General features: G+C 33.3%; 2 protein-coding genes across 2 annotated transcripts; one reads left to right on the top strand and one right to left on the bottom strand.

Annotated features, from left to right (window-relative positions):
• Positions 1 to 14,548: 14,548 nt before the first annotated feature.
• Positions 14,549 to 15,238, top strand: LOTGIDRAFT_120825 (hypothetical protein; the record flags this gene model as incomplete). Its single annotated transcript, XM_009058645.1, has 1 exon — positions 14,549 to 15,238. The coding sequence occupies one exon, from the start codon at positions 14,549 to 14,551 to the stop codon at positions 15,236 to 15,238; it is 690 nt and encodes a 229-aa protein (XP_009056893.1).
• A 2,443-nt stretch (positions 15,239 to 17,681) lies between these two features.
• On the bottom strand, positions 17,682 to 20,868 carry LOTGIDRAFT_162631 (hypothetical protein; the record flags this gene model as incomplete). Its single annotated transcript, XM_009058644.1, has 4 exons — positions 17,682 to 17,891; positions 19,927 to 20,013; positions 20,618 to 20,733; positions 20,856 to 20,868. 4 exons carry the CDS (start codon positions 20,866 to 20,868, stop codon positions 17,682 to 17,684), a joined length of 426 nt encoding a protein of 141 aa, XP_009056892.1.
• Between the last annotated feature and the right edge of the window lie 3,045 nt (positions 20,869 to 23,913).

Below are 23,913 nucleotides of genomic sequence, written 5' to 3'. Positions count from 1 at the left end.
ATTGAATTTCTTGAAGTATTCGGGTGTCTTCTTGTATATTATTTATAGAAAACTAAGTTTTTGAATTCAAATCAAGTAACTCACCCTGCTGCCATCAATAGTGTAAAGTTTTCTCACAGCAAATTTAAACATATCACTCATATCTTCCAAAACTTGATCAAAAGTTTGTGCTGTTTTACGGTTGAGTAACATCAAGTGGCGGAAAGATGGATCACCATTACACATGACAGTTATTTTCTTTGGTCTTTTACCACTGTAATTAATCCCACCACTCTTAGCCATTCTTCTTCTTTTGGCACGTGAAAATTCATCATACTCTCTCTCCTGAAGTAACTCATTAAGCTTCCGTTGACCACTCGGAGGCTTTGCTTGATGCCAGATATCTGGTGGATGGACACGTGCCACATCTACACCACGAGCAAAATGTGAATGAGTTGAGCAAATATAACGCCCTTCATGCATTAAGCTATCTGTATTACGTACATGAGATCTACCTCTAGGAGTGTAAACGCTTCGTACTCCAAAAGGCAAGGATGGAATCAAGCGGGTTAATTCAGAAAGTAAATTGTCAAATTTCTTATATCTCTTTGGATGAATAGCAACTTTGGCAGCAGCAGTTAAATAGTCGTTGTCTTTGTAGAAATAACAAGTTTTAGCATGAATTGGATCATGAAGTGTTTTTCTGTAAGTAAAATGGTAACCGTCTCCACTTCCACTTGTATTGTAATATTCATCCCCCATTTTGAATTTTCTCAATCACCAATTCTACATAAATTCCTTGTTTAACATTCTGTAACAGAAATTAATAAAATATTAATATAAGGATGTTATTGAATTTAACTTCTATTTGATAAGTGAAAACAGAATGTAAAGTAGATAATCAATAATGAGTAAATTGAATTCAGAGAATTTTGAGTCTTAAACTTGAAATAAGAACTGATTTTCTGGGTGTATTTTGATAGTCTAAAAGCACAGTTAAAACTGAATGCTTTGATAAAAGATTTACAAAATCCAATTATTTTAAAAAATTATAACCAAGTATTACTCTCTGAATATGTAATTCATTAACAAAAATTATCATAACCAGTTACTCGAAAAGCAAAGCAGGAAATTTCATGGCAGGTTTTTTCAAAAAACACCTCTAATCCAATCAAATTTGAAAACTTGGTACAAAAACAATAATAAAAATATGCATCAAAAATTGAAATCTCTCTGTATTGCGTTCACAAGCCAAAGTAATTTTATGTGGTTAAGGATTTAACTAAAATAAATTGTGAAATTATAACTTTATTAAGATCTTGTAAAAATACAGAAGCATACAATAGTGTCATCAAAATCTGTTCTAAACTTTTGCATTCACAGGTCAGTTTTAACGTATCATGACCACGAAAAGGGATATAACTAAAAAAAAAATTTATCAAAAATTATTAAGATAGCTTGCCAGGCAAGGTAATATACGCCCACTGGCAGCTTTGATTTTGAATAAAGATATTTAGCAGTACAGTAACAATCACCAGTATGAAATATTCAACCTTCAGTCATACACTTCTTTTGAACTCTTTAGGGCGATACTGAATAATATTGAGTATGAGTTATTTCCCTTGTTCTTGAAAAAGTATTCAATTTTTAGCTCTTGAAAACTCTAGAAGGCAAATATTCAATCTTCAGTGCGGGACTGAATAATAAAACCAAGTTTTGTCAAAATCCAGCAAAAGAGTGATTACGAGCTAAAAATTGAACGTGTTTCCAATAGCAAGGGCAATAACTCATACTAATTATTTTTCGATTTTTCTGATTTTCAATAGGATTCATCCTTGGTTGATAACAAACACTCATACCAAGTATTGTCAAAATCTGTCAAGAATTGTGTCTTGTAGAGTGTTTACGAGCAATTGTGGACGGACCGACGGACTGACGTATAAAAATCTATTTTTATTTAAGATCTCATCAACATAAATAACAATCAAAAACCAATCAAAACTGTAGTCTCTATTACAGGCAAACAGGTAGATGAAAATAAGCATCCAAATTTTATTAATATATTTCGGAGTTTTTCTATTGCAGATTATGCTTTTTGATGTTGTTGTGCTCTAGGGTATCCACATTTTTTGCACCATTTAAAAATGGACCAGTCAAAAAACTCTGTGAAATAATTCGTGATTCGTGAGCCTTCTATTTCATAGCACATTTTGAGAAGACTTTTTGCCAATTATGTTTGTGCAGTGCATTCTCACTTTGAAGCCATTCAATCACAAACATAAAATCAAAGTCATAAACATGACAGAATCATTACTTTCTTTCCTACATTGAGATAAGTGCTTCAATAAAGTCTTAAATTAACACTTGAGATAATATTTTGAAAGGAACTGGTTTGGTATCTGTTTAGACTATCAGGTAATGTAATGATCTATTAAAGAAAACACATAATAACTTGTAATAATCAATATAGTGTCAGAATTATTATAGTATACTGTAACTTGTTGTTCCTAATATCACAGGTTACTATTTACATAACAACTTGAATGTTTACTTGTTTGGTAATCAATTCTTTTTGTAAACAAAAACCATGTAGCGGTAGGAAGTTAAATAAGATGCATTATTAACTCCTGCATTCAAATTGGTGTTAATCATGGATAATTTACTTTTTCAGAAGGAAACTCCTAGTTTGAGAAGCATTGTCTGCAATAATATATATATATATACTCTCAAACCATGAAATTGTCACTTGCGCTCTGCCTCAGATTCAGCTAAACAGAAACTGTCAAGCATTGCTGAATGATATACTCTATATATTCTAGTTGTTTGTCAATCATTTACCCAAACTTGTCATTAGAGTGGAGTCCACGGGGACTGGGGTACAGCACGTGAGAATTAAGCCTCACCAAAGCCTTCTTCAGTTCAGTCAAGATTGTTTTATTTGCAGTGTCTTCATACAAACACAAAAATGTGAACTTTTAATAATGTGTTTGTTATTGTTTGTTAATGTGAAGTAATTGATTATCCTTGCTACGAATGTATAATTTTGATTATTGATTATCAAATTTTATAATTGATTATAGGTCAAAGTTAAATTTTTGCCACTGTCCCCATTTACCAGTAGTAATCTCTTCCAGATAAGTTCCTTCAGCACATACACAATAAGACTAAATAATCTATCTAAGCCAGAATATTACATGTTTATACTTAACTAATTACAGGGTTTCCCCAATTAAAATATTTCAATTATTAATTGATTATTGATCGATAGCTCGCAGTCTATAATCGATCTAAATTTGGTAATCGATACCCAGCTCAAATAACAACACTTATACCATGAAAACATATTTAGCAAGAAAAATTCCTTAATGAAATTAAATTTCACACAATTTTAGTCATAATATATTTTTGAAAAATTCTTTCTTTAATATTTTCTTTTTTTTCTTTTTTAAAGCATTTCAACAGAAGAAATTGTTTATTTTTCACATTTTGAAATTTCTCGAATTTTAGGCCTATCCTTTAAAGGAATATTATGATCTATTAAGATGATCAAAAAATAATCTTTTAATGGAATTGCTCCCTGTCATTCGAATACAACAGAATTCCTGAATAATTTGATAAATTCATAAAACTAAGTAATTATTCATAAAAATACAGATGATTATTATTTAGTTCAAAGGATTTATGTTTATATACATCGATTCCATTGTGTACAGTTATGACATCAGGTAAGTCCACTGAAGAATATATACTCTTGTGGGCCAAGTTTGAGACTTTAATGTTCATTTTCAGAGGTAATATACCTTTAAGTGTAAAAAGTTATAGCAATCATCAAAAATCAGAGCTTGAGAAACAGAAAAGTAGCTTTTTTTATTCAAGTCTCTGTACAGTTAGTCTGCCTTACAGTTAAATATAACTTGTACAATACATAGTGAGTGATTGATAATTCCCTTGACAATCAATAGTTGTCATAGACCTATTAATATTGTCCTACTAACTATCATATATTGGCCCTAAACAACTCGATAATTCACACTAATTAATACATAATCGCCTCTAATTCATACTCACCTAATATATTTTAGCAGGATTTTCTGTCATCTTATAAACCTATCACAATTATTCCAAAATTTGATTATTAATTTTAGCGATATTAGAAATAATAGGTACCGTTAGGAAAGTTAAGCCGTTTCTAATCACGTGATATCAACTAACGGTTATATTGTAGATAGTGCGCATGCCCATCCAGTACAGGTATCGCTAAGTCACAATAAGAAAGTTGTATATGGATATTGAAATATTATTTTTATACTAATGATTTGATCATTTGAAGTTTTATCTCAATGTACGTGGCTTGCGATAATGTCGCATTGAACTGTTTTTAGTTTAACTATCTTCCCTAATGGCCAGGATTGTTACATTGGTTTCTTTAATGTAATGTGTTACATAGGTCTAGTTAATGTTATATTCGAGGGCGGGGGTGGGGTTGGTTGGCAGAGAAGAAGCTGGCTTCCCTCCCCCTCTCCCACTTTTAATTTTTTTTTATCTTTTTATACAGAAAATCTGTGATCCCTGCACGTCCTCATCACCTGGTGTTTCCTAGAAACGCAGTGGTTAGTGGTATCAAAGATATTGCTTACCTTAGCCTTACACTTCTTTAAATAATCTAAACATACAATTTTCAATGGCTGGACAGATCTGATATCAACATTGGTAGAATTAATTGACATTAGTTGAATATTTCCTAATTAAACACCATTGACAACTCTTGGGTAGACATCTTTGGCCAGTACACAACATTCCACTAGCCAGCAATCTACAGCCGAAGGAGCACCAAAGATCTTCTCATGATGGGGCGATAAGCTAGGTACACGGCCAGATTATGCTCCAGTAACGATCCATAAGATCTTTCAGTGGTCGCCACCATATTCCCCAGAAATGTTGCAACCTTGCATGACCAGTTTTCGCTGCTTTGACGATTCAAGGCGCTTCGAGGACGATCACTGCGATGAATTGCGCTAAAGTTAGATACGGGTGGGACTTTGCAAATGTGGCAAATTGCAAAAGACTCTGAAAAAATCAACCCTGTACGACAATTAGGTCACGTGTAAGAACAGTTTAAAGTTTGAGAAATTTTCATTCTTTTATTTGGAAGATTGTTACACCGAAAGTAGACGTCAGACCTCACCTCACAAATGAAAAGAGCCAATTTTCTACTTTTTTATATGTTCAACTATGCCACTTCCGGATTTGAAAAAAATAAAATTTTTATTTATGCAACATCGTCGCCTATGCGGAAAGGTTGCTGCAACTACTGCAGTGTAAGCACGATGAGGTGTGTAAATTTACCCTATTTTTGTCAGATCGAAATAGGTAGTAACATTTGAAATGCGTTTGTTTCTTTTTTTAATAGTTTAAAGTTTAAATATTAGTGTATATAGCTTGCAAGTCGGCGAACGCTTTTTGAAAATTTGAATTTGAATTTAGCTAAATACAATATAAAAGTATTAACTCACTATATGAGTAGGATACGTTTAAGATGGTTTAACATTTTTTTTTAAGGATAATAATGAAATTGTTTAAGGATGATTGTTTTTATATAGTGTAGATATATTACTAATGTGTTTCACATCAAACAGGGTCAATCATCATTTGGATAAAAGAAGGCTGGTGCAAAATTGACATGGCACATTGCTGTACACCAGAAGATTAATTGTTTTTAGATGATGACAAAGGAGTTTAATTACATTAAATATTTTCAGATTTTTTTTATTTTTAATAGGGTTCGTCCTTGGGTGATAACGAACAATCTCAGCAAGTTTTATCAAAATTTGTCAAAAATTGTTGCCTGTAGAGTGTTTATAAGAAAATGTGGGTTGACGGTCAGATTGATGGACGGACATGGGTGAAGCCAATATTCGCTCCACATTTCATGTTGGCGTATAAAAATGAAATAACTAAAAGAAGAAAAAAGGAGACAATCATCTTGTGTATGGTTTTAGTATTTCAAATGTTCATTTTGGCTGCATTTAATCATTCGACATGTACTTTAGCGATTGGTTGTTCTAATTTTTCAATAACTTTGTTATTGATTATTGTAAAAATTAATGTGCCATCAATGTTAAGAAGGAATTTTCGATGTCATCACTGTCCATGTTTGAAATATTGACTTTACTCATAAATAAAAAGTCAGATAAAGCTTGATTGGTAAGTGTGTATTTTACAAAGGATATACTAAGTCTTAGTTTGGTGCTTGTAGATTTTATTAAGTTTGATGTTTTTAGAGAATTTTATAAATTTGGATGTTGTTGAAACAAGTTCTTGAACAACATTTCAAAACAATAGTCGAATTGGCTGATGGTATTTCATATTTTAAAGAATGTGAACATGAACTCTCTGGTTTGTTTGTAGAGACATTTTTCAAATCAGCAATAATCTTATGTGATGCGGTTTGTGATGTATGTGAGGCTTGTTATGCCATTGAATTCTTTGAGACACATTTTAGAATGAATAGGATTGTTCAAGTTTAAAAATCTGGCTGGGTGCCCACAAAGAGACTTCAATAGATCCTGGAGCATTAGTTATATGGCATTGATGTAAACTTTATGGTTCTCCGTCTTTTGAGGTTTTTTCTTGTGGTGGGAAAAGATTCGACTCTTTGCCATCAACAGACACCTGTAAATAAACAAAATTAAAAGTGTTACAAAAGATTTTGATCAGTTTTTAATCAAAGATAACTCTGTTTCAATTTTTTTATGCATCTAAAAGCATAAGCTTATTGGAAGTGACAATCACAATGGACAATGTTGATAAATTGTGTTTATTGTAAACACAACAGTGTTTTGGAGTATTCTATGCACTAGTCAATCAATGCAATAAGAAAAGAGGTGTTGATAAAAAACCACATATATCAAAAGCTTTGTAGATATGACTGAAATACACGTTTAGCAGATTTCGTTAGAAACATGTGTTTCACAGGCTATATGTTACACAGCAGCTAGTTTGAGCACTGGTTTTTATTGTTCTAACAACCTAATATTGACATCTTTTTCATTTAAGTAAAGGCCAATAACTCAATATTGATTCATCGAAACTTGCATGGATATTTTGAACTCTATCAAGATTTCATGTGCATATTACGCAGTTCCATTAAAATCAGACACGACTTAATCAAGAGCAATAACTCAAAAATTGTTCATTGATATGTTGTCAATTTTAAACTTGATCTTATCATGCTTGATCTGCATACCATGATTCATTGTTATGAGATATAAGTGTGGGTTCTACTGTGCTAACAGGTTGAATTTGACATGTTTTCAAGAAGTCTAGAGTAATTACATTAAAGGTATTTGTAGAAACGTCAATTTTGAACTTGATTAAGATTAATTATGTTAGATCTGTATTTTAATTTTTTGGATTAATATGTGCCTTCTATGGTGCTAACAGGGTAATTTTGACACTTTCAAAACCGTGTGCATTTCCTACTTTTCAATTGTTAAATTTGCATACAAAGTTTCTTTGTAATGGCTTCTACTACTAAGTTACTAAATTTTCCCGATAACCATGCAACCAATAAGAAAGTTTAATGAGATCAATTGGTGTTACAATGGAGAAACTACTGTTTTGCAGTTTTGTGACTACTGTTGGCATTGGAAGGTTTACGTTTGAAAGCATCTCTTTGTTTGGTACAATCTTGTCGGCCATGGTGTCCTCCACACGAATATCAGATATGTGACTCCTTTATTTTCTATTATTTGTTGCTAATAAAACTATTTCAATTGCTTTCAGAGAATTGTATCCCCAGTTGTGTTTGCATGCGTGCTTTGATGAAAGCACTGGTCCGGTTTGAGAGTTTTATTTAGGTCTGACAATCAGGCAGTTGTGAATATCATTAAAGATAGCTTGCGTTGCAAGGTAACATACGTCCACTGGCAGCTGTCAGAAATAATAAAACAGTCTTTAGTGACTAAAGTACGAATTTTCTCATATTGAAGAAATTATTTATGCTGAATAATTCCACAAAATTTTTTAAAATCAATATCAATAACCCAAATACAACAAACAATTAAATCACACAGCTCTAATCAAAGGCAAAGAACAACTTTTGACGCATGTTTACAAAGTCAAGGGCAATAACTTATCAATTCCAATGATCACACCAAGTTTAATCAGAATCGGTTGAAAACTGTAGCTTCTATTGTGCTCACAAACAAATTTTGACGCGTTTTTACAAAGTCAAGGGCAATAACTCGAAAACCTTTCATCAAAAATGCATCAAGTGAGAACTTGTCCGAGATCTTATCAATTCCAATGATCACAACAAGTTTCATCAGAATCGGTTGAAAACTGTAGCGTCAATCCTGCTCACAAACTATTTTCAACAAATTTCGACACATTTTAACAAAGTCAAGGGCAATAACTCAAAAACCGTTTATCGAAAATGCGTCAAGTTAGAACTTGTCCAAGATCTTATCAATTCCAATGATCACACCAAGTTTCATCAGAATCGGTTGGAAACTGTAGCGTCTATCCTGCTCACGAACTATTTTTAACAAATTTTGACGTGTTTTTACAAAGTTAAGGGCAATAACTCAAAAACCGTTCATTGAAAATGCGTCAAATTAGAACTTGTCAGAGATCTTATCAATTCCAATGATCACACCAAGTTTCATCAGAATCGGTTGAAAACTGTAGCGTCAATCCTGCTCACAAACTATTTTTAACAAATTTCAACACGTTTTAACAAAGTCAAGGGCAATAACTAAAAAAACCGTTCATCGAAAATGCGTCAAGTTAGAACTTGTCCGAGATCTTATCAATTCCAATGATCACACCTAGTTTCATCAGAATCGGTTGAAAACTGTAGCTTCAATCTTGCTCACGAACTATTTTTAACAAATTTTGACGTGTTTTTACATAGTCAAGGGCAATAACTCAAAAACCGTTCATCGAGAATGCGTCAAGTTAGAACTTGTCCGAGATCTTATCAATTCCAATGATCACACCAAGTTTCATCAGAATCGGTTGAAAACTGTAGCTTCATATTCATGTGGGTGTATAAAAATCAAAAGAATCTGTAAAAAATTGTAGCCTGTAGAGTGAGCACGAGTTGCACAATATAGCTAATAGAGAAAACGTCAAGTCAGACACGATATTTCGGTGAAAAATTATCCGATCATCACGAAAATCAATAGGGATCATCTTCATAATGACATTGACACATAAAAAAATCAAAATCAAAAGAATCTGTAAAAAAATTGTAGCCTGTAGAGTGAGCACGAGTTGCACAATATAGCTAATAGAGAAAAACGTCATGTCAGACACAATATTTCGGTGAAAAATTATCCGATCATCACGAAAATCAATAGGGATCATCTTCATAACAACATTGACATACAAAATAAAAATCAAAAGAACCCATAAAGAACTGTAGCCTGTAGAGTGAGCACGAGCCAAATCTTACGTGTGGGCGTATAAAAAGGGACGTCTATCAGCATTAATGCGCACTCTTACTTTATGCTGCGCACAGAATAATTTTGCTGTTTACTATTCCTGGTATAACTAATACTATAGCAGACCATTTATCTGCACCCAAATGCACCAGAAACTTGTCCTACTATAGATCGAATCATTTGGGATTTCTAAATGATCAAGTTAACCGCTCATTGAAGTTTGCTATTGCTGAAAGCATTCATAAGAGATCCAGGACCTTCTAATTTATTTCATAGCGTATTGCACCAGTATAGATATCATTATTATTAAATGGGACAAGTTTCTTCTTTTTAGAAGCTGGAACTGGTAGTCATTTAGAGACTCCTGACAGAAATCGTCGTATTTTCACTTTTCTTCAGGCTGTCAAGAAAATTCAGGACAATGTTTACCCATTACTTATGACATCCTCGTACATATTATTGCAGCTCATAGAGCAGACTACTTTGATTCCTATACTGATTTGTTGTTAGAAGCTATGTTCACTGTTGCCTTTTATGGGTTTTTAAGGTGTGGTGAGTTGACTTCTATCAGTAATTATAATCCTAATGAAAGACTATTCATGATGTTTTCATGTTGCCTGATTTAATTAAATTAAAACTGAAAGTGTCAAAGTCTGACCCCTTTCACAAAGGTATTTTAATTAGTTTGTTTCCAGGTAATTCCTTCTTATGTCCTGTAAAGTCCTTATCTGCTTACATTTTGTTACAATATTTGGGAATTTAGACCCTTTATTTTTATCTTCCGATGGACATGCGGTTACTGGATTTTTTTTATTAAGCATTTACATACCATTTTAAACTATTTAGGTTATTCGAATTTCTACAATGGCCATTCTTTCAGGATTGGAGCGGCTACATCTTCAGCTAAGTCTTGCATGGCACATCATAATATGATTAAGTTTTTAAGACGATGGTCCTCCAATTGTAATACAACATATATCAGACCTGATTTAGATTAACCTTTAAACAAGCGGTTAAACATAATACAGGCTGATCACTTTAGTTTGGTACACAAAATACTATTCTCTTATCATATTTGTTTGTTTGGCAATTTCTTATTCATTATTTACATTCTGAATAATTTACCCCAAAGTAGTCTGGAGTTTTTCATTTTTATTTATAAAGAGAGAAAGAGTGAGTGAGTAATGAAATGATCTCACTCAGATGAATAAGAGAGGAGAGAAAGAAGATAGGTGAACTGTGCTACAGTGTTTGTTAGTAAACATGATCAATAATTAAAACCTGGATAAAATTAAGCAATAATATATATACCTAAAATATAGCTCCATTACATATCCCCCTGCTGGTTCTGCTGGTGATTCCATTGGTACATCTGGTGTTTGAGAACTTTCATTCACCGCTACCTCTGAAACTTCTTCATCTTCTGACTGAGCTTCTTGTTCAGATGGCTCTGGCCTTACCTTGTGCCCGTATTACTGTGGCCAAATTGCCCTGTGCCCGTATTACTGCGACCAAATTACCTTGTACCATTATTACTGTGACCGAAATACCTTGTGCCCGTATTACTGTGACCATAATACCTTGTGCCCGTACTACTGTGGCCAAATTACCCTGTGCCCGTATTACTGCGACCAAATTACCTTAGTCCCTTATTACTGTGACCGAAATACCTTGTCCCTTATTACTGTGACCCAAATACCTTGTGCCCGTATTATTGTGACCATAATACCTTGTGCCCGTATTACTGTGACCAAAATACCTTGTTCCCGTATTACTGTGACCATATTTCTGGTGACCAAAGTAACTGTAACCAGATTTTATAGTTGGTGAATTTGGAATGGTTCAGGTAAAAAGTTCCAATCTCTGATTGCTGAAAAAGAATAATAAATATATTAGTTCTACATTTTTATTGTTCAAGAAGGTAATTGTTTCCAAGGTTAGATGAAGATTGTTTTGTTTTGGTTAAATTTCAAAGATACGATGGAGTAACCTAGTTGTTCATTTTATAGACTATAATTAGTTTATGCCATCTTTCCTGCAGTAGTATGAAACCGGTCTCTTGGTATAGTAGGCTTATTGCCCTCACAGCTCCGCATATAGACCAAAGTGCATTATATTGTCGTTTTTCTAACTTATCTGTTCATTCGGTAGTGCACCCTTTCACAGTATAGTTGAAATGGGGGACACTAAAAGAGGTGTATATTGTTTTAAAAGATTCTCTATTTAATCGATATTTCAGAGATAGTTTATGAGCCTAACAGTTTCCTATAAAAAATCCGCTGTATCCCACTGGCAGTTTGATCGAGAAACTTTTTAGTGTCAGTAAGATCAGATTCTTTTTAGTATAATGTGCAAGTGATTCGGTTATAAGCTGGTTGAATGAAACAATAGAAAGTAGATGTGTTCTAATGACTTGGAAAAATATCAGTTTGTCTCACATGTCCGTGATTAATTCATAATTAGCTAAACTAGAAGAGTATATACCAGCATTCCAAGGAGTGACCGATCAAGAAAGGTCAAAAGGTATTTTTTTGGTTAACCAGACTATGATTGGTTAAAACTCTTAATTATATGCAATAGGAGCATAATATTACGATTAAGAATACATGATAATTCATTAGATACACAAATTAATCAAATTGTTTGCTTAATTTGCTACTAAAAAAAGGAAACTTAATGGTCCCAGGAAAGAGCGCAATGAAACACCAGCGGGAACAGTTTAGGCTTAGAGGAAACTCCAGTGACAACAACACTTTGTTATTTAAATCAAATCCATGTGTGTCCAGAATTATCCGCGTTCGAAATGTCGTCTTTTCTTGAGACACTGATATATATATATATAGAAAATATATATATATATATAGAAAAAACCTCTATAGAAATAGGCAAATAAATTCTTAGTTGGAGATAATTCTAAGGTTTTTGTGCATTTCTAATACTTCTAAAGACTATTCACATATATTCAAGACTCAAATCAACCCCCAAATCACCCAAATTGTCCTATCTTTAATGGCAGAATCTTGTTTCCTTGGCGATTTGAATTCACAATTTAAATTCAGACAAAATTCTAATTTTGGTCAAAATATCGACGAACTGTCCTCTTTTGCAAATTTCCAAATTTTTTCCCCACTATTTTCATGAGAATGGGAATAGCAGCCCCAAAATAGGCCAGTCTTAGAATGTCTTTGTGTTGATAAAAATATATGCGTGAGCACACATTATGTCTTCATAATTTGTGTGTACAGAGTAATTGTCAACCAAAATTAAAAAGTATGTTTTGATTTTTTCACTGAAATTTCACCGGAATATTATTATCGTTTCAGAATTCACCGGGGAAGATTAGAAAAGGTCTGAAGAGTGAAATATTCACAGTATACCAAACACTGTTTTTAGCGTATGGAAACGATAAAGAACCGTCTGTGAAACGCCATTGCTAAAGTGTGGAATACGAGGGAAGTGGATAAATATTTCATCACTGAAAGTTCCTGAGATTCATTTCATTTTTACCGTAAAATATGTTCAGTAATAAAATATGATACATAATTTTAGATATTGTCTATATAATTCTAGAAAAAGACCTGATCACATTACCAGGCTCGTAGCCATAACAGGGCGGCTATTCTACAGGCTCGACATCCTCCAGACTCAGACTTTCTTTGGCACAAAGGCCTGCTTGATCATTGCTAGGGATAGAAACATTCTTCGGCGATAACCTCTGACCTGCAATTAGAAGAAGTGTAATTGGCGGATAGCCATGCGTCCCAGGTGGCAAGAAGTTCTGCTGTGAACACAGTGCGGGGGGACCTTTTACCAATGCGGATGCTTTTTGCTGGGATACACAAACCGTAACCTGTTGACGTAGCCTACTACTTTTGGAACTAACTCTGGCAGACGACATACATATACAAAGATAGCTTGCCAGGCAAGGTAACATACGCCCATTGGCAGCTGGTAGAAATGAGAGCTAAATCTTTATTGACCAAAAATATAATAAAGATCTTTATAATAATAATTCATTTTGAAAATTCTCATAATGCATTTATGCACTTTACATATCTCATCAATTTACGGTCAGTTATGCTGATTTTTTCCAAAAATCTTTTTAAATCAATAGCAATAACCCAGAAGCATTGAATTATCACACTCCTCTAATTTCTTAAATTTCAAAGATATATAATAAGGTATCATCAAATTCACACCAAGGTCTCATCTACATGTAAAATTTGAACTTGACTAAGATCTCATTAATTTATACATGCATACAGAGTTTCATCGAGATCTGATAAAGACTATAGGTCTCATCATGCTACCAGGTCAAATTTGGGGCATTTTTACTAAGCTCAGGGAAATAACTAAAATACTGTTCATTCAAAGTGAGCCAAATTCATTATTGACAGAGATCTCGACCTGCATACCAAGTTTCATTAAGAATGGATAAAAAATGTAGTGTTATCGAGTTAACAAGTTAAATTTGATGCGTTTTTACTAAGTCAAGGGCAATAACTCAAAATCCGTTCAGCCAAAATGAGCAAAATTCGAACTTGATTGAGATCTCGTCAATATATACATGTATACCAAGTTTCATTAAAATCGGATAAAACTGTAGCCCTTATCGTGTTTACAAGAAATGTAAACGGCAATATACATCCACATTTCCATGTGGGCGTATAAAAAGCAAACATATACATGAGCAACAATAAATATATAATAGTGAATTTAAAGCCAATTTACACTGTAGAGAATATCACACCACTACATCATGATATTTGTGTTTAATAATCCGATGGAAAACTTGTACCAAATAATATATGATATGTCGAATAAATCTTTTATGTCAAGTTAGACTTAGATTGGAATAGGGTTATTGGGTTTAATATACGTACAATCCGTAAAGAAACGTTCATTTTATTCGTTGTCACTTCATAAATCTTTAGTTAATCCGTAAAAGGATTGTTTAGCATACTTCCCTCCAGTTTTGAATCTTCTTTGTTCATCTAAGTTTTGTTAGACCCTATAACGATCACTATTTAAAAAAAACTGCGATGTTTGTCATATGAGATTGCATACTGGAGGGAAAGGACATACTTTTACCAATGTATCAAAGTTTTGGAAAAAAAACCATGGATCTAAACAACGACATCGAAATACATACTGAAGTCAGCGAAAAAAGTAACAAATGTGATGCCTACAATAGATCCTTTATTCAGTTAAGCAATCTTAAACTCAACCGTATGCGTAAAGCATATAAGAAGCCTTACAAATGTGATGTTTGTGGAAAATATTTTAGACGGCCCAGTGATGTTGATACTCATATGAGATTACATACTGGAGAAAAACCCTATCAGTGTGATGTTTGTGACACTTATTTTTCCCACCAACAATCACTTCAAAATCACCAATGTGATGTTTGTGACATGACCTTTAAAGAGTCAAGTTCTCTTAAACGTCACTTCAAAGTACACACTGGAGAAAAACCTCATAGATGTGCTTTATGTGGAAAATGTTTTCCACAACGCAGTTCACTACAAATGCATATGCGAATACATACCGGGGAGAAACCTTGCAAATGTGATGTGTGTGGAATGTGTTTTACAAATCCAGATACTTTGAAATGTCACTCAAGAATACATTCAGGAGAGAAACCTTACAAATGTGATGTTTGCGAAAAAAGCTTTTCTCAACAAGATGCACTGAAACGTCACTCAAGAATACATACAGGAGAAAAACCTTACATATGTGATGTTTGTGGAAACCGTTTCAACCAAGGCAGCATGTTGAATGGACATAAGGAAATTCATCATAAATCCTAATTTTTCCATTAAATCTTAATTTTCCCAATCTTTTTTGATGTTTAACAACTTTTGGTGAATTAGGACAATATTCTTATTCCTTATTACTTTTGTAACCTTTTGATCTCTCTATTAATTGTATTGTTTACTGCCAAAACAAGGTTTGATCAAATTAGACAGAAAACTGTCACATTTATTACTATCACAGACACATTGTAAATAAGTACAAGGCAATTACTAGAAAACTTGTTAAATGTGAATACATTTTAAAAAAGGTACACTCATCCATTTCAAAGATTATGTCAAATGTCATCAAAATCAATTGAAAACTTAAACTTTGCAATTTTTAATTGCTAGTTCATTTCAATTTCATTGATCAATAACAAGTTTCATCAAAACCATAAAATTGAAAAATCTAAATATTTTAATTGTTCCTGACTTCATTGTTTCATTGCGTACTTGCGTTATATAAATTAGAACTCCTATTACAGATGTCTACTACAAAGAGGACACAGGGCATCAGTCTGTAGGTCAGAGATTATTGTTAATTGTATACTTTCAGGGTAAAAACTTACATTGATTAATTTCCATTTATCATCTAATCAATGTAAGTTTTTACCCTGAAACGATAGGATTAACCATAATCTCTGACCTACAGACTGATGCCCTGTGTCCTCTTTGTAGTAGAGATCTGTAATAGGAGTTCTAATGAGTACCCCCAGTCACATGATCTTAAATTGACTGTTTTCTTAAAGACAAAAATGCCCCAGAAACAATTTTGATCTAACTTTGATGAAATTCTGTATGCTTTTATATATTGATTTCAACCGAAACATGTAAAAATTGGCTGGTAAATACAATAAATATTAGTGTTTTGATCAGACTTCCAATTATGCTTTGAATAAACTCTGTTTGCTTATGTACATAGATAAGATCTCAAACAAGTTTGATTTTCACGATTTTTTGAAGAAAATCTTTTCGATGGTGGCCAAATATCATCTCAAATAATTTTTATTTAAATTGTTTGCTTATTTTGTTAAAGATATTTTCTAAATTGTTTATGTGTATTATGTAAAAATCAATTTGCACTATTTCAATTTTGAATCAGACGTCTGCTAAGTGTTTCACTAATTGCGAAATATGCTTTATCACTTAGTTTTAGTGGAATTGCAGGAATCACATACATCTGATTGAAAACTGGAATGGTGCAAATTGATGCTATCAGTGTCCCTTATGCACATAAAAAATATAAGGTGTATAGCTTTTTGACTCTATTTGTTTCATGTCGATGTTAGTTTTATCAAATGATGTAAAGAAAATGAACAATAATATTGGCACTACCAAAATCTATGAAATTTTTTTTTTTAGGCCAGTTGAGTCTGTATGTTCAGTTTGGTGATAATTTCATACCTATAGTTTCATCCATATCAAATAGAATGTATAGAAGTTTTGATTGTACCAATGTTACACTGGCCTCCATCTTTGTCTACGTACAGCTCGTCATAGACAGGAATAGTTTGGGTGTCAGAGACTAATGTTACACATTACACCTACTTAGTAAGAATTAGTTAGTAATATTTCCAATAGGGATAGTTATTTATTTCTTTTCATATGCCGACTTAAAATGTAGAACATATATTGGCGTCATCCATTTCAACAAAATAATTTAAGTTAGTTTGTTTCCTTTTGACTTCCTTGCTTTCACTCACAGTTCATGTGTACACAAATCAGCAATGTTTGTGGAAAAAGTCTCATCTAGAATTAAATCAAGAGAAACATGTTGTATAGATACCTTCTGATATAATAATACTTTTTTAGTATTTAGTTTTTAAATATGATTTCATTATAACTAATGACAATTCTTTCAAAGATCATTTATATACGGGTACAATATTTACAATAAAAGCAAAAGAAACAATTAAACAGGGTTATTTATTGCTAAAATGCATTGAAACAATGTAAAATTACGACCCTCATAGTCTTCTATAGATTTTTTCTGGTGACATGGAATCAGTATTTCACGTGACTTTGTTTACTAGAATATTGTGAACAACATGAGGAATTCAAATAACAGCTTTATAAGGGAATCTGGCCAATAAAATATTGTGTAATTCAGTAATAACTGAAATCACCATTTTTCACATTAGAATTGAATAAAAAAATATCTTCTTGCTTGTTTCTATGAGATTCATTCTTCAGGTTGACTTGGTAGGGATATCAAAACATGCAGCTGATGATTTATTGCAATATGACTTAGGGTGAACTACAATTTCCAATGTTCCCCGAACTTATGGTTCTACAAAATTGAATAGTATTACTGTATATTATATGGAAATAGCTTGCCAGGCAAGGTCACCTATGCCCACTGACTAAAATTAATACAAAATTTCACATAATAAAGAATCAGATGAATACATGTATTTGCAATATTATGGATGGTAATATAAAAAAAACAAACTGGTCTTCACGTTGCTGGTAAGTTTGCAACTGCCTTTTCAACCAGATCAGGTGTTAAAGGACGAAGTTTATAGGCTGTTGATTGCTGGGATACACGCTGCAATGGATGTGCTAATAGTTGTGCCATGTACACATACAGTTTGGTTTGATTTTTTGAGACTTCGAATATGTATGATTGCCCTTTTTTGTCCAAGTTACATAAACTGTGGAAAATCTCCTGAAATTAAATAGAACAAAAAAATAAAAAAATGTCCCATTATGCCAGAAATCCTGTAAAAAGAAATGTATATAATTTTAGTCTTAGCTTATCATTGTAATCACTATCTTATTTTTAAATTACTGTACCATCTTTATCATCATGATTTTTACAATGTCTTGATTTGCTTAGAAGGATATATATAACGACAAGAGCTCAAAGGAAAGCCTAAAATTAACAGCTTACTGAAGTTGGTTGATTAGTGAAGAGCCAGGCTGTATAATGATAGTTTAAGGTATACTAGATAGTTACCCATAGATTATGATCATCTTCAAGATATATGAAGAATGTTCAATTTGTTTGTGATCCTTAGATTTTTGTCAAAAATTATTTGTCTTGCATTGGCCTACACAATTTGTCTAAATGTCTTAAATTCAATAACGTCCCCATTCAAATATTTTGTAAATAAATAATAGAAAATAAAATCAAAATTATGTATAATTGTGTGTCATAGTGGTTTATTTCCATATTGCCCCTTCGAAATTCACACAGATTTGGCCCTTCCCGTCCCCTTCCTATTCCATTCCCCATCTTTCCCTTTTCCTTATCGCTTGTTTCATGTCACCCCTTATTCCCAATTCACTTAAGTGTAGCCCTTTGTCCTTCCGAATATTTACTCCATTTTTAATGGGGTTTTGAATGAAATATGAGAAATTTTTCTTGTTATGTTAAGTTTACTTTTCATTTTATTGTCACGTGCTACAGTGAACACATGTGAGAAATTTGCATTCATTTACCGATGAACTACAAAATTCCTTAGTGATTACTGATGACATAATGACGTCGTAATGATGTCATCTGTGACAACTTGGGATTCAGCGTATGAATACACTCTTTTTAGGTACAAAGCTAATAAGGAACACCTGGCCAAAGGCCTAAGAATGAAAGGCGAAAACTGAAAAAACAAGTGGTTGCCTAGCAAGATACGCCTACTTCCCTGATACATTTTCAGTATATCAAGGGCAGTCAAATCTAATTTGTGCAAGATACTGTTCATTTAAACAAACACACAAAATAAACTGTCACCTCTATTGCGTTCGCAAGCCAACAAATTCTGATGCATTTTTACTAAGTCAAGGGCAATGATTCAAAAACCGTTCATCGAAAAATCTTCAAATTCGAAATTGACCAAGATCTCATGAATATAAATGATCACACCAAATTTCTTTAAAATCAGATAAAAACTGTAGCCTCTATTGTGTTCACAAGCCAGGGGTGACAACAATGTACGACCACATTATAATGTGGGCTTATAAAAATGAATGATAAAGAAACCGGCAAAATTCTGGTCACATGATGGAGGAAGAAAGCCTTGGAAATATCAGTATCACTCTAAGATATTCAAATTGCTTTATAATATGCAAGATTTAGGTCCAGGCACATGTCCAATTTATGATTTACAGCTTTCTTACTCCATCTTGTGACTCATCTTTTTTCCTCTTTCCATTTTATTGTCTTGGACCTTTGAGGGGCCCCAGTGGAATAGGTCAAAATGAAATGAAATGAATGGTGTTTTATATCCTGCTTGAAGAAAACCTAACCATCTTTACGATTCAAGATGTTTATCCGCAATTGACCTCAAAGACGGAAGTGATATTCATTTTTCATTATAGGGAACTGAAATGGTTGGATAAACCCGGTTCCATTGTATCTTCAATATAACAGAACTTAGAAATTGCATGTTTACCAGCAATTGATCTCAAAGACGAAAGTGATATTTTGAAAATAGTTAGTTTTCAGATTAAAAAAAAACATAAATTGCAGCTTGATCATGGAATTTTCAATAAATTGGTTAAAATTATTATGTACATGCTATACTTACATCATCAGATTTTGACCGTTTTTTGTACCCTTTGGTATATTAATGAGATAATGAATGAGTTTGACAAGTGCAATTTATTCAGAACTGCTTTGTGAGTTATTGCACTGGACTTGACTTGGTATCATAACTAACATACTCAATCATAATGTAATAAAATTATAAGTAACATCTTACCTCACATGAATTATCTTCAGCTAATGGTTCATGAATATATAATGAATCAAAAAATACGTAAGGTGATGATTCTAAAATTCTTTGTGACTGAAAATATTAAAAATTGATGGCAAATTGATGATGATGGCAAGGCAAAATATAAAATATCGATCTGCATTTTATTAAGATTATTTCTGCAATTAATACAGTAAAATCATTTTGACTGTTGGTAAATATACATAACATATCCTAGAAATTGTAAAGTTTTAAAAGTTTTTTAGCTTTGTTGAAAAAAATACCACAACTAGTTGTTGAATCATTGTAACCACTGCCTCTTAAATGATATACACTCAAAAAAAGTTGCTACATGTGCCCCTTCTAGATCGCGTTGTTCTCGATAGTACAACAGAAGAAAGTGGTCGATGTTTTTCTAAAGGTATTTTATCATGATGTTGCAAAATACAACCAATGTAGATGGATACAAATTACATATTCAGACAATTGCTGTCGACCGTCCTCGAGTCCAGTTGTTACTTTCTGTCACATCATCATCAGTGGAGATTATCTATGTTAATTTTGTGTAAGAGGCAAGTAAATGATATAGTCCGAAAGACTCATTCAAAACAGACGTGATTACGCAAATTGATACATTCTGCCCCATCAGCTTATATCGCAATTTTTAAATATTAAAAAAAGAACATGAAGTTCTCACCTCCAAATTAGAAAGCTTTAACAGACAATTTGATCTACCATATAAAAATAATATTCTAACAATATATGGTGGTGGTAAAATAATATCATCTACTGTTGGAATATCTACTTTATCTTCTCTAAAAAAAAATATATCAAAATATCAATCAAATCCTTCATAGAAAATCACCCTTCACAGGCTTAAAACTTAACAGTTAAGGGTATTGTAAACAAGTGGCTGCCTAGCAAGATACACCCACTTTCCTGATACATTTTCAGTATATCAAGGGCGGTCACCTATCTGTGTCAAATCATACCAAAACTCTAATTTTTGCAAGATATTGTTAATTTACACATTATTTAATAAAATTCTGACATAAACTGTCACCTCTATCGCGTTAACAAGCAAACAAATTTTGATGCGTTTTTACTAAGTAAAGGGCAATAACTCAACTTCCATTGATCGAAAAATCGTCAAATTCAATTTTGACTAAGATCTCATGATTATAGTAAGTAAGTAAGTAAATTATTTATTACAGTGACATGTGCATGAAAACAAATAATACAGAGACGTGAATAATAATATAATTATAAGCACCCAGCCCTATGGGCTTATATGTCACTATGATGGTATAAATGTTATTTCGTTTATGGACAGCGGTGAGACACAAGTTCTATTTTGGAAATAGTGTTCTCTGTCTTTTCATGAAGGCGTGTACTAAATATTTAGATAGTTTTCTCGGAGCATTATTTGTTAATGACCACAATTTTTCGTCATCTGACAACATATTGTTATCTATCCACTGCTTTCTATATTCTGGATAATGTGAACAGTGAAGAACGAAGTGGGTTTCATCTTCAATGGCCTGATTTTCACAAAATATACAGAGCCTATCCTCGACCTTTTCTCCAACAAATCTACCCGTCTCCACCCTTAACCGCAAAACACCACACCGGAATTGGGCTAATAGTGATTGTTCATTTCTCATGAGATTTAGTGAAAGATATTCTTCAGTTTCATATGTATGTTTCAATTTTACGTAGGTTCTAAGTTTTGGAGAATTGTGCACGTTCTGTTGCCACATTTCATTGACAAGTGAGAAGAGTCTTGATTCAGCGAGTTTGATGTCCACAGGGGTTTTGTATATAAAATGAGACACTAAGTTTAATTTTTCAAATATAGATTTTATATCCGCGCACCAGTTTCGTACCGTGTCACACAAATTGTAGTCAAAGTTAAATACTCTTTTGGTTACACGACTTTCGTCCATTTTGATTAGACGATTCCAGAAGGACAACATTTTGAGCCACCGCCGTTCAGTTGGAGGAATCCATCCTACATCAGCGTTGATAGCCAGATTTGGGGTGAATCTATGGACGCCAAGAAGATATCTCAAGGCTCTATTTTGGACAGAATCAATGACTTTTCGAGGTTTGAAGCCCCATGTTGAGCAACCATAGTCTAATTTCGGTTTTACACATGCTGAGTAAAGCTTCTCGTAGTATGGTATCCAAATTCCTTCAAATTGTGCATTTTTGAAATGATTGACCCCAAAGCTCTCCCCCCGGCTGTGGACAAGGCATCTGTAGTTTTAGAGAAGTCCGAATGTTCGTTAAATACAACACCGAGATATTTGTAATTACTCGTAAAGTTTATTCTGTTTTCACCAACACTAAATGTAGCCTTACTTTGGACCATACCTCTACGCCTGAAATGAATACTTTTAGATTTTGTTGAGTTTATCAAAACCCGCCATTTTCTACACCAGTTATGGAGACTGTCCAACATGCTCCGCATTCCATTCTCGGTTGGGGACAACTAAACGATATCATCTGCGTATAGGAGAATTGAGAGACAATCTGAGCCAATTGAGACACCTAAATTAAGACTGTTGATTTCTGCTACAAGGTCATTGATAAAAACCGAAAATAAGGTGGGTGATAGGTTATCACCTTGGCGCACTCCTGATTTGCAGTCAAACCAGTCAGTGTAGGTTTCATTGATTTTGATACATGCAGACGTTTGCAGATATATATTTTGGATTGAGTTGTAAAGTTTTCCATCTACACCATTAAGTAGGAGTTTGTATAACAGGAATTCCCTATCAACAAAGTCAAATGCCTTTTTTAGGTCAATGAATGTGGCGAATACTGAGCTACTGTTTCTGGTGATGCTGTTAAGGGCGTAGATATGGTCTTCACATGAGCGTGATCGACGAAATCCATTCTGTTCGTCAGCAACGAGGGAGTGTGTTTCAAGATATCTAGATAGGCGGTTATTGATGAAACTGCTGTATAATTTTGAGATACAGCATAGAAGACTTATTCCCCGATAATTGAGTGGTAATCTCTTGTCAGATGAAGCATCCTTCAGTATTGGAAATATAATAGCTTTTCGCCATATTGATGGAGTGATTCCTGTATCAAAAATCTTTTTGATTAAGGCAAGAATGAATGTGGCGAATACTGAGCTACTGTTTCTGGTGATGCTGTTAAGGGCATAGATATGGTCTTCACATGAGCGTGATCGACGAAATCCATTCTGTTCGTCAGCAACGAGGGAGTGTGTTTCAAGATATCTAGATAGGCGGTTATTGATGAAACTGCTGTATAATTTTGAGATACAGCATAGAAGACTTATTCCCCGATAATTGAGTGGTAATCTCTTGTCAGATGAAGCATCCTTCAGTATTGGAAATATAATAGCTTTTCGCCATATTGATGGAGTGATTCCTGTATCAAAAATCTTTTTGATTAAGGCAAGAATGGTTTCGGTGATCAGGGGGAATTTAAGGATTGCGTATTGCGTCCAGTCCAGGGCACGAGTTAACTTTGGCTCTTTGTGTCACCCGTATTATTTCGTCTAACGTGAGTTCGTTCGTGAACATGGTCTGGATTAGATATTATTGTTTCTATCAAAGTCTTATCTTCGATTATGTTCTCATGAAATACTTCATATGGTGAATTGTCAGAGTTGTATAAGTTTTCATAGTCTAACCTCCATTTTGCAAGAACTGCACTTTCGTCTGTTATAGATTCATCAGAGTCATCGACAGTTTCAAATGGAATCTTGGAATCTTTCCTTGGTCCAAGGGATTTAATAGCTTTCCAGAATTATTTGGGGTTTGTGGTGTTCAGTGAGTCTATATTATCAGAAAAATGTTTCTGATATTGACGCTCAGTATCTCTTATCAAACATGTCTCGTGCACAAAGAAATTGTTGTCTGCAAGTTTGTTTAACGGATCGACCCAAGGTGCTTTTCCGGAATTGGCGCTCTCTGAGTTTAACATTATTCCACAGATAGCTAAGCTCATCAT

Source organism: Lottia gigantea, assembly GCF_000327385.1.
Source record: "Lottia gigantea unplaced genomic scaffold LOTGIsca_35, whole genome shotgun sequence".
Taxonomy (NCBI): Eukaryota; Metazoa; Mollusca; class Gastropoda; family Lottiidae; genus Lottia; species Lottia gigantea.
This window is presented reverse-complemented; position numbering and strand designations above follow the sequence as displayed.